The sequence below is a fragment of the Narcine bancroftii genome, chromosome 1 (genome assembly GCF_036971445.1).
Source record: "Narcine bancroftii isolate sNarBan1 chromosome 1, sNarBan1.hap1, whole genome shotgun sequence".
NCBI classification, from domain to species: Eukaryota; Metazoa; Chordata; class Chondrichthyes; order Torpediniformes; family Narcinidae; genus Narcine; species Narcine bancroftii.
The window spans coordinates 252466797-252479199 of NC_091469.1; the positions used below are offsets into that span (position 1 = coordinate 252466797).

Below are 12403 nucleotides of genomic sequence, written 5' to 3' on the forward strand. Positions count from 1 at the left end.
CAAGATCTTGTACAGGCATTACAATTAACATTTTAAGACTCCCATGCTTCAGGGTGAAAGGTCCCAGCCTATCTAGCCTCTTTTAAAAAATATTTTATTTATAATTTTCCACTCAAACTCCAACAATTGTCAATATCATTAATTTTTATTATCAACATTATTATTAATTCCATACAATCTTCTCACAGAGTTTAAGTGTTTCTTTTTATCCCCTTCCCCCCCCCCACCACTTCCCCCCAACATTGAACACTTAACACTCAAGTAATTACACTTATATACAATAACGAAAACACTCACAACAAAGGTATGAAACTTATATTTGTGGATTTATGGGATTGTTGCGCCACGACACCCAGTGCACAGGCTACCTATCTTTTTCCACAGCTTTCTCTGGTTAGAATAGGATGGATCCCCTCCATTCCCTCAAAAATGGAGGGGTGAATTAGGAGGGTAAGGAAGGGCTGTGAGGCACGGCAGTTCATACTACAATTGCGCCCCTATATAGTTCAAGTAGGGGTGCCAGACCTTCAAAAAAGTACCGTATTGTTTCCTTAAAAGTTGTAGGTAATTTTCTCCAGAGTAATACAGAGTGGACATACCCCTCCATAAATCTTCGTCCGCGAAGCCAAGCCAAAGAAAGAATACAGCTCTGCATTTCTGTGTTCCAACGTTCAAAACTCAAGTAGGAGTTGGACTTCCAAGCAACTGCCATGCACCTCCTGGCCTCCGCCAATGCAATCATGACAAATTGAATATGAAATTTGGATAGATTCATTATAAGTCTAACATCCATTATGGTTCCCAACAGGAAGAACTCTGGGTCCTGTGGGAATTCTTTGCCTATGATTTTTTTCTAGGGCTTGGCGCAATTCCACCCAAAAGGGTCTTACCTTGGCACATGTCCAGGATGCATGCACAAAAGTCCCTGTCACAGTGTCACATCTAAAACATTGGTCTAATAATTCAGGTTTAAATCTGTTCAATTTTTGTGGCATCAGGTAGAGTTGGTGCAGAAAACTATATTGCACCAGCCTGTACCACGTTTTGATGACTGCAGTCATCATCATTATTCCTAAGTCTGACTGCCACCTCTGCTCGACTTGTCAAGGTCTGGTTTGTGGCCTTCCTTTGGAGCAAGCAGGACATTGCCGAAATGAACTTCTGTGTGCTCCCCTTTGAATCAGAATCTCTATGTCACTGCATGCTGGTAGGGCCGAAGTTGGATCTAATTTGTCCTGTAAAAAAGATCTTATCTGAAGGTAGCAGTGAAATGTCTTATTTGATAAATTATACTTATTCCTAAGATGCTCAAACGACATTAGCCATCCCTGCTCATAACTATCCTCTCTGCACCTAATGGCATTATGATGCCAGGTGCCCTGGATATTGTCAATGGAGTCAGGGGTGTTATTGGAGACGGCCTCACTTTGCTTCCTACATATTGGTTAATTTTATTCCAAATGACAATTATTTGTTTTAATATGGGGTTGCCTTTCTTTTTTGATAATAATTTAGCATCCCATTTATAAATAAAGTCCTCTGCTACCTGCTTGCCTATCACACACAAGTTGATTTGTACCTAGGATGGCATACCTTCCCCTTCGAAGAGAGAGGCGATGTATCTCAATTGGACTGCCCAATAATATTTTTTTAAAGTCTGGCTTTCACCATCTGCCCAGACTACAATCCCAGGCCAATTTTTCTATAGAGGCCCTGGCTACCTTTCCATTCCATAGGAATGTCCATACTCACGAAAGTAAGTTTTTGAAGAATCCCCGGGGCAATGCCACAGGCAATGTCTAAAAGAGATACTGGAGCTTTGTCAACACATTCATCTTAATACAGTTAACCCTCTTTAGTTGACTCTTTTCTTGACATTGACTGTAATTCCCCTTTGTAAGCGGCATGACTTTGCATTTATCCCAATTGATCTTATACCCGGAGAACTCCCCATAGTCCTCCAGAGTGTAGCATAGCTTGGGCAATGAATTTGCCTGGTCCGTCAGATATATCAGAACATCATCAGAAATAAATTGATTTTATGCTCTTCTTGGCCTATCCTAAACCCTTCAATGTCTAGATCCTGCCAAATGGCCGTGGATAATGGCTCCATGGCTAGTAGACACAGAGCTCGAGATAATGGGCATCCCTGTCAACTTGATCTTGTCAGTGGGAAGGCTGGAGAAATTTTTCCATTGGTCACAACTTTAGCCTTTGGCGCATGGTAAAGCTCCCTTAATCAATTTATAAAAGTTGGCCCTAGCCCGAATTTTCCAAGCACTTTAAATAAAATGTCCCACTCCAACCTGTCAAATGCCTTTTCTGCATCCAGGGCTACACCTAAGCTTCCTGTTTTGTGCCAGATGTATGATACTCAACAATCTGCCAATGTTATCTGCTGCCTGTTTCTTCTGCACAAAGCCCATTTGGTCCTTATTTATTAGCATTGGCAAATGTTTCAGCAATCTATTTGTAATCTGTGTTTAACAGAGAAATAGGTCTATAAAAAGACAGAATTAACCCATCCTTGTCTTTTTAAAGTATTGTCATAATGATTGCTGTCAAAAAAGATTTTGGAAGGGCATGGGTCTCCATTGCCTGGTCCACCACCTCTATGTAAAGAGGCATCAGTAAATATTTAAACTCTTTACTGTACTCAGGTGGAAACCCATCCTCCCCTGGAGACTTGTTAGTTTGCAGTGAATTCAATGCTTTACCTATCTCTTCCTCTGAGAAGGGAAGATTTAACCTTTCTCATTCTTCTGGGTCTAAACTTTCCAGTTCTAATTTAGACAGGAGCTTACTGGTTTTATCAGGTCCTTCCGTAAGTTCTGATTTATATAGACCTTCATAAAATTCTTTGAAGGTTTCGTTAATCTCTTTTGGATTATATGAGATTATGCCACTCCCAGTTTGTATTGTTTTGATTGTCCTTGAGGCCTTCTCTGTCCTCAGTTGCCAAGAAAGGACTTTGTGGGCTCTCTCCCCCAATTCATAATATTTTTGTTTTGACCATATAATGGTCTTTTCCATACTATACATTTGTAACGTATTGTACTTCAATTTTTTATTTGACCGTGTAATGGTCCTCTGAACCTGATTTTTGGAAGTCATTTTCTAGGCAAATAACCTCCTGTTCTAATTCATCTACCTCCCTCATATATTCTTTTTTAACTGTTTTAGTGTACCCAATTATCTGGCCTCTCAAATATGCCTTGAGAGTGTCCCATAAGATAAATTTATCTGGAGTAGAAGCACAGTTGGTCTCACAGAACATATCTACTGTGCTCTTGTAAAACTACACAACTCTGACTTCTTAAACAGTAATGTATTAAGACTCCACCTGTATACCGTATCTTTCTTGTCTGGCATTTCTATTGTTAATAATAGGAGTGAATGGTCTGAGAGGAGCCTCACTGTGTACTCAGCCTCCATGATCCTACCCTCTATATGGGCTGAAACCAGAAAAAAATCTATTCTAGGAGTCATGTTGTTTTGAATAGAATAGAGGCTTCTGCTTCCATACATATATCAGATTCAGCTCCTTCATCCAGCCACTAGTAACCCTTGCACCTTTTGTTTTAGTTATTTTCTTAGTTGATTTATTTAAGACAGGGTATAGACAAAAGAACCCCCAACCAAAATATTCTTCTTTCCTTCTGCCAATTTTAGGAAGGTATCTTGTATGAATTTTTCGTCGTCAAAGTTGAGGTCATAAATGTTCACTAAAGTCCAGGGTTCTGAATATATCTGAGAGTGTACTGATACAAATCTCCCTGCTTTATCTGTGGCCAGATGCTGCACTCTCACCAGAACATTTCTACCTATTAGGATTGCCACACCCCCCTTGACTTTGAGCTGAACGAGGAGGTTATTACCTGACCCAACCATCCCTTCTTTAGCTTTTGGTGCTCTCGTTCCATCAAATCAGTTTCTTGGAGAAAGGAATTTTTCTAATATGTGCCAAGACTCACTTCCTCTTAACTCAATGGTTCTCAACCTTTTACTTTCCACTCACAGACCACTTTAAGTGCCATAAGTGTTCTGTGATTAATAAGGGATTGCTTAAGGTGGTATGTGGGTAGAAAGAAAAAGTCACTGTTTTAATCATTCCAAATTGATTCATTATGTACACAGTTTCATAACTCCAAAGGAAATGGGCCAATGACAATTGTTCTCAAGCAAAATATTTCAGTAATAACTGTGTCTAGAGTAGTGATTCTCAACCTTCCCTTCTTACTCACATCCCACCTTAAGCAATCCCTGACTAATCACAGAGCACCTATGGCATAGGGAATACTCAAGGTAGTATGTGAGTGGAAAGTAAAAGGTTGGGAACCACTGTCTTAACTGATCTGTTCAGGCCGTTAACATTAAAGCTAACATATTTTATGCTTTTAGCCATTGCCCCCGGGACTCCCAGACCGGTGCTGCCACAGTACCTCCACTCCTCCTAGTTCGCAATCTGTGCAAACTTCTCTCTTCAGCTCATGCCTCCCACTTACCAGGCCCATGACAAACACTGGGAAAGTTAAACAAACACAAAGACAACCAAACAAAAAAAGACAGGTAAGAAAGGAAATATCCAACATGAAAAGAAAAATGGAAAAAACGACGCCAATAACCCGTGACATTATCCCAATCCTCAGCCCATCACTGTATTCCCTTATCCTATCCTGGCGACCACTTCTTTCCTGCCACCACCATGTCCTTCCATTACTCGGTCCCTGTGAACTGCGACTCTTTTTCACCTTCCTCCCCTACTCCCTCCCCAGAGTTCTCCCAGATACCTTCTCCCATTCCTGTTTCACATGTATCATTATTTTTTAGCCTATATTCGCACCCAAATATTTACAACATATTGGGTTAGTTTGCATGTTTGCTTTTATTTTTCTTATCTCCCTCAAGCACAGGCAGTTCTTTCGAACTGTTGTGCCTTATTCAGCTCAGATTAAACCACCCCAGCCCCTCCCCCTCGGAAATATAACTTTCAGGGTGGCAGGGTACCTCAAGACACATTCATACCCTTTTTGCTTTACCAGTCTTTTAACTGGCTCAAACTCTTTTCTCTGCTTTAAAAGCACTACACTAATTCCAGGATAGAAGAGTATCTTGTGCCCCACTATTTCCATTGCCCACCCCCCCTCTTTTCCTTCCTCAGGCTGTTGCTGCCCCTAAAATTTTCTCCATCTTGGTAATGTATCAGTTTTATTTGAACCAAATGGAGTTTCTGTCCAGGGCCGGGCTTTGGAAGGGGTGTCGTACTCGCCTTCTCCACCTCTACCTTTTCCCCAGTATCTCCTTTCCCAGTCCTTTGAGGATCCATTTCTGGAAGAAGTCCGCTGGGTTTCTCCCCTCACCCTTCCTTCAGCCCCACAACTTTAATATTGATCCTGCGACTGTAATTCTCCAGGGCATCTAGCTTCCCCCAGACTTTCTCTCTCACCCTCCACCCTGCTTAACCTGTCTTCTCTGGCCCCCACTCTATTTTCCACCTTCATGATTCTCCCCATTAAAGCTGTGAGGGTCCCTTGCATGCCCTGGGCTCTCCTTTCCATAGCCTGAAATAATCTGCCCTCCATATGTCCCAGGGCCTCCAAACAATCTCTCAGGGAGGGCTCTGAGTTCTCATTACTTGGTCCCCTAGCCTCATGGCATCCGCCATTACTGCCCCTGCTGCCTCGGTCTCCCTCAAAGTCTCCCTCCTCCTTGCTGTCATGCAGCTCCCACTGCTGCTCTTTGCATCTCTGGACCAATACTGGATTTTTTTAGGCTCACCTATGGTTTGGATCTTCCACTGTGCTTCCTGGGCTCCTGCTAATTATAGCACTAATGTGAGTGCTGGTGTCAACGTTGCACTCAGCGTGAGAAAGCCCAACATGGTTCTTTTGCTGTATGTGTGTGGTTGGGGGGGGGGGGTCCAGAGTCTCCCCCTCTCTCCATGTGGTTTCCCGGGGCTCCTACTTCCTGCTTAGGGGTGATATCATTACCCAGATTTCGGCTCTCTTCATGGACAGGCTCCGTTGACTGCATGGGCTGGGCAGCATCTTTTGACATGGGCCTTGAGACAGCCCTGCCATTTTCTTCTTCACAAGGCACCTCGATTTGGCCCCTTAACTTTGGAATCAAATCCTTGCCATTTTTTTGTTGCCACGTTATTTTATTTGTCATTTTCTTTTTCCTTGTGTCTTCCCATACCACTAGGAAATATTTTAACTGTTATTTCATTGTTTTTTCAGGCTTTTTTTGCTATTTGATCTGGAAGCTCTTGGGTTCTGCCTCCTCTTACTCCACTCGCATCATGTGACCTTCTCTATCTAGTCTCTTCTTATAATTCAAGCTTTCCAGCCATGAAAACATTCTTGTGAAACTTACCTGTAACACGGTGACCAGAACTAAATACAATACTTCAAAACTGAGGTTCACATTTGGGAATTCATCCCTGAACAATCCTGATTTACATGGTCTCTGGTTATGAGCCAGTCTTGTCATTTCTCCTCACAACATCCCACCTACCTTAAGCCACAGTTGTTTCCTCTTTCTGCTCCCCTCTTCCAGTGGCTTGTCCTGACCCATATGCTGTCTACTCCTGCTGGACATGCTATATTCTAAATATTCTAAAGGGAATGTCATCTAATGCATCAATATATGGAGCAAATGGTTAATAAGAATGCAATTAAATTAAGAAAAACTCCCTTCTGTATTAATCTTTGAAAACTCTCACAACTTTGAAGAAGTGCAAAAGGATCAAATTCTTGTAGAAGTATTGATTAAAGCAACAGTAAAAACATAATGATGGAGAAACTCAGCAGGTCAAACAGTGCACTTTATATAGCAAAGTACCATACCTTGATGAAGGACTCAGGGCCGAAACGTTTGTTTTATGTATCTTTATCTTTGCTATATAAGTACACTGTTAGACCTGCTGAGTTTCTCCAGCATTGTGTTTTTACATCAACCACAGTTTTGGCAAACTTTCGGGATTTACCTCTTGATCAAAGCAATAGTTTATGGCAAATCAGCTTTGCATTGTTATTGTCTTCCCAGTCTGACAACTGTGCACACCAATAATGACTGTGGATTTTTGGTGCTGTGTTATAATTAGTGGTCACATTTTTCAGACAACATTATAATAAATGGTTATCTCAAAACTTCAGTTTTGCTTTTTAATATCCACATTGTTATTGAGATCTGACTTTTCTGTTGTGTGAACTTCTATATTCTCTCATCAAAATGTGGCATCATCTTCAAAAGTATAAGCTTGAACATTTTTTCTCTGAAGCAATAACACATACAATTTGCTAATCTTACAAATATACCGAGGATATATGTTAAAAAATATTTTAAATGAAATATATTTGTTGATTATTATAACATTAACTAGTTAACAATTAAAGTCCTTCTAATTCTAATTTTTTCTAATTATGTATATTTGGATATCAATATTCTCTGACTTACCCAGTTCCTGAGATAATTTTTACATATTTTCTTTGATGCCATCTATATATGAACTTTAGGCATGTTAGAATTTCAAACTCCTTCATGGCTTTGTGTATAATCGTTTGTTGTGACTTACCTATAGTTGCAAAAATACATTTACCTTGCAACACAATCTGCACAAACATATTTTAGAATCTATAAAGAAATATAATGGAAAATCCATGTAAAAATCTAATTAAAGTTATCAAAACTTGGCTATTGTAAACCAAATGGAATTTTTGAACTAGTTTTCAACTCAAATTGAATGCAAAAAGGCCAAAAAGGCACTACAGGTGAAAAAGCAATGGGAGTCTATTTGAATCTACTGTCCTGATCATCTCAATTTCTGCCAGTGCTACTTTAATTTGGTGGAATCAAAATGTCCAAGGTGGTTCACAGAAGCCAAAGGAGATATTAAGCAGATTCTAAAAATTTGAAGAAGGAGATAGGTTTTTAAATGTTCCTTAAAGGAAAAACATGAAATAGGCAGAATTTAGAGGAAGGCATTAACTATAGATGTTGGAATCTTGAACAAATAATGAGAAGCTTGAGAGTCTCAGGGGTCAGAAGACATCCATGGATAGAAGTGGTCAATTAACATTTCATATCAGGATCTTTGGAGTCTGAGCAGTTGAAGGCATATCAGCCAATAATGGAATAATTAAATTCAGGGATGATAAATAAGTGGATTTGGAAAAATGTGAATAACTTGGAGAGACATGGACCCTAGAAGAGATCACAGAGAAAGAAACACTGGCAGCATGAAAAGATTTGAAACAAGGGTAAGAATTTTAAAATTGTGGCTTGTCTTAAGTATGCAAACACAGTGGTGATGCCTGAACATATCTGTGTGTTGAAGCATGAGACAATTTATGCAGAGAAGACAGGTAATATAACTAGTAAACAAATTAGAGTGATAATGTTTGTGGGTCACAAATATATTGTTCAGTCATTTAACTGAGAGCTGAAGCAAAGTTGGAGTCATGTGCTGTTACAGTCAGTCTTAATGAGGTACAAATATGTGGTCCAAAGTTTATCACAGGATCAAATATGGCACTAAGGTTGAAAACAGTTTGGCTCAGCTTCAGACAGTTGAAGGCAGAAAGATAGAGTTGGTGACTTAGGTAATGCCTGATATAATTGGACAACAAAGATTTTGCTTCCTGAATACTTTTGCGTGTATTTTATGGATTTTGGGTTGCTGATCTCGACAGTCGCCTTACAATTTTCCTATAACGTACTGTATTTTTAGAGAAAACCTATTTTTGTGATTTCCTGTCACATTTTAAGTCCAATATATTGCTCACAGTAAGATGTTTTGGTCAGCCCAAGCATGCTTGGGTGTGCACTATGGTGCAGGTACTATGAAAATATAATCATAGGCCTAGGGATGCTTAGTCAGGATAGATGCAGACAGTCTATAAAAGCAGCTCACATATACAGATGCTGTGCATTACATTGATGCACTTTTATTCAAGCAAAACATAGTGAGTGTACTTAACAATAGCATTTATTGTCTTCAGGAACATTCAATACAACAGAAATGTCTTGTCAATGTTGCAACAGCTGCAAAACATTCTGTTACGTTTGTGACGAGTATACACTTAAGGCTCAAAGATGCAGTTTGGCTGCACTTATTAAGAAAGCCTGAGCTCAATTGTAAAATTGGTGATGAAGACAAATCCTGGGCTCCTCACATTTGTTGTGCAACATGTGTGGTCAACCTGAGAGCTTAAAATTTTTAGGTATTAAGATAGATAATAGCTTAAAAAATTTATATAAATTTAATTATCTTCCCTTCAGAAAATTGAGGATAATTTAAATAAATAGATAACCCTTCCAAATACTTCCAATTGGAAGGGTCAATTATATAAAAATGAATATATTGCCTAAATTACAATATCTTTTCCAAAATCTACCTTAGTATCACAACAATTTTTATGCAATTTAAATAAATATATTAGGATGTTTCTGTGCAAGGGTAAATTTCCTAGAGTTTCTATCGATAAATTAACTTGGAATCATGAACTTGGAGGATTAAAGCTCCCAGACTTTAAAAAATATTGGGCAACCCAAATGAAGTTTGTTGCCTCGCCTCTTTGATGGAGGAGACAAATCATCTTGGGTAAAGTTGAAATTGCATAAGGTTGGTGAGAGGATAGCAGAAAATTTTATATATAAATGGAATTCTAAATTATTACTTGGTCCTAAGGAAGTCCCCTTACTAAAACATATTATTACAATTTGGAATAAACTCAGTGGTCATATTGATGTTCGGGGAGGTCTCTCACTCAAAACCCCGAGATCAAAATAAATTAGTTCTGGCAACAATTGATAATAAAATTCTAGAAACTTGGTCTCAGAGTGGGATCAAATATGTTGAAGATTGCTTTGAGCAGGGACAATTTATGACATATGAACAAATCAGGAATATATTTGGAGTTTTAAATACATCCTTTTTCTGCTCTCTTCAATTAAGATCTTATTTAAGGAATAAATTAGGTCCAGCACTGACCTTACTGCAATGTACAGAAATAGAGACTCTGGTTTGAAAGTGGATCACAAAGAAATTTATTTCAAAAAATGTATTTCTTACTTCAGGCTGAAGCCCCTAAATAAGGGCTAGATAAGTCAAGAGAGAGATGGGAATCAGATTTGGATATAGAAATGTTTCCATTTTGCTGGTCTGACCTACGTCAGGACAGCATGAGCATTACAATTAATGTATTTGGGGTATATCCTGGAATAAATTACCAGAATTCGATACTGTCAGGTGCCAGAGTTGTTTTTATTGGGGAAATTAGCAGATATAAGACCTAAAATGGGGCTGTCAAAATATCAATTGAAATTTGTTTAAATTGCTTCAGCGGTGGCCAGGAAATATATAGCCAATACTTGGAAATCTGATTCCCAACTGAGTGTGACCCACTGGAAGTCAGAAATGCATAGTTGTGTTCCTTTGGAGATTACCTACAACCTCAGAAATTGTTACAACATGTTTTTAAGAATATGGAACCCACATTTAAGATACACGGGGATTAACCTTTGATTATTCCCCCTTCTGGTCTCCAATACCACTATCTCTAGTATCACTAGTAATGTCTATGTCAAGACATTTATCCTTTAAGGGAGGAAGTAAGATCTGGATGAATCACATAATGCTTTATCTGTATGTAATTAATGCTTTTGGAAAACAGATGATTTTGTCACATTATATGGGAGAATTACCCCTTCCTTTTCCTTTTGGGGAGGGGGCAGTGCTCTTTCTCTTTTTCATTTTTTTCTCTTTTCCTTTTACAGTTTCCTACTTTTCTTTTAAAGATCGGCACAGTGTGTTATTATATTTATAAACAATAGTGCAGAATTTGATAAGTGAAATAATGTGTTGATTCTTCCTCTTTGTATATCAACATGTAGTTCAGACATTATATTGTATATATTTGTCATGTTTCTTTGATTTTGTTTGTTTTGTAACTTAATGTTGATTGAAAATTAAATAAAGGGGGAAAAAAAGAAAAAAAAACCTGAGATCTTGTGTCAGCATCATGTAATTAAACATGCTATATTCAAAGAAAGTTAATTTAATGCTTCTCCAACTTCTATGTGATACAGCAAATCTGAATTTATCTTTAATTTTTTTCAGGAAACAAACCTTAGAAAAAAAAAGTTGTCTCAGTGTATTTAGTAAGAAGGACTTTCTGCTCCACTAGTTTATAAATCTGACAATTAAAATACAGTGGAGAAATCAAGAGGTGATAGTTTAAGAGAACTGTGTTTTGACAATATCCACCTGGAAATTTACACTCCATTTTGAGATGTTGCTGAGGGGCAGCATGCAATAGAATAATAGGAGCAGCCAAAAATTGTTCTCAGATTTGAAATTCCAATAACCAATGTTCTATGATATACAGGGAATTTTTTTATAGTAACATTTTAAGGAGTTTATTAATTTAGTAGATAAGATGTCTAATAACAAGTTGCTGATTCTCAATGGCATGAGGAAGAAACTGTGAAGCAAAAGATAAATCCAAACAAATCTAAATCTACTGAGAATTATGAGGCTAGCTAGGAGTATTGAATCCCACATTCCTAATGGATATCATATCAATAGAAAGTTTATGACAAGAAGCACAGAGGAAACATCACCAAATTGGCTCTGCCCTGTACGCAGATTTTGAAGCCTGTTTATTTCAGATCGTGATTGGTTACTGGCTCTGTTCACACATAATTTGTGCACATCCCCATGATTAAATTATTAATACTTGCTGTCACAACACCTAGGGTCTACCATTAGAAGTTCAGATTGCTGGCATGGTATGGGTCGAGTTGCCACATGCTCTTGACATGGAAATTCTCATAAACTGTTCAAAAGAAAATTGCCATAAAACACATGATAAAGTTCCCAAATTGCTAAAGCAAAGCCCTGGAAAAATAACATTGAATCTTTTACCCTTCACCAGGGTCTTGTTCTGTTGCCTGCTCATCATGTTCCATTACTATCACACTGAATTCTAGATCTAAAGGTTGCTTACAACCTGAATCTTTCTACTAAAATTCAGCATCCTACCTCTGATAAATACAGTGGTAGATGAACACAAATGGATTTCATATGGAATAAAAAAAAAGAATTACATTTTCAATGAAGTCAAGAGTTTTACAATATGAAACCAGATCCTTCAGCTGAACAGGTCCATGCTGACCAAACTGTCTACCCAAACTGGTCTCATTTGTTTGTGACAGCCCATATCCCTCTAAATCATTCCTATCTTGTCTATTATACCTGCCTCTCCCACTTCCTCTGGCAGTTCGCTCCACATAGAAACCACAGTATCATAAAGGTGGCCTTCAGGCTCCTTTTAAATCTTTCCCTTCTCACCTTATTCTGGGAAAAAAAAACAACTATTTATTTTCTCTAAGCCTCTCA

At 38.4% G+C, this 12403-nt stretch overlaps 1 protein-coding gene across 1 annotated transcript in view; it reads right to left on the reverse strand.

Moving 5' to 3' along the window:
* The window catches only part of LOC138755459 (astacin-like metalloendopeptidase), a 159065-nt gene that overhangs the window by 84420 nt on the left and 62242 nt on the right, over positions 1-12403 (reverse strand). The window contains exon 6 of the mRNA XM_069921495.1: positions 7459-7576. Coding sequence (XP_069777596.1) covers positions 7459-7576 — 118 coding nt within the window. The remainder of the gene's footprint in view (positions 1-7458; positions 7577-12403) is intronic.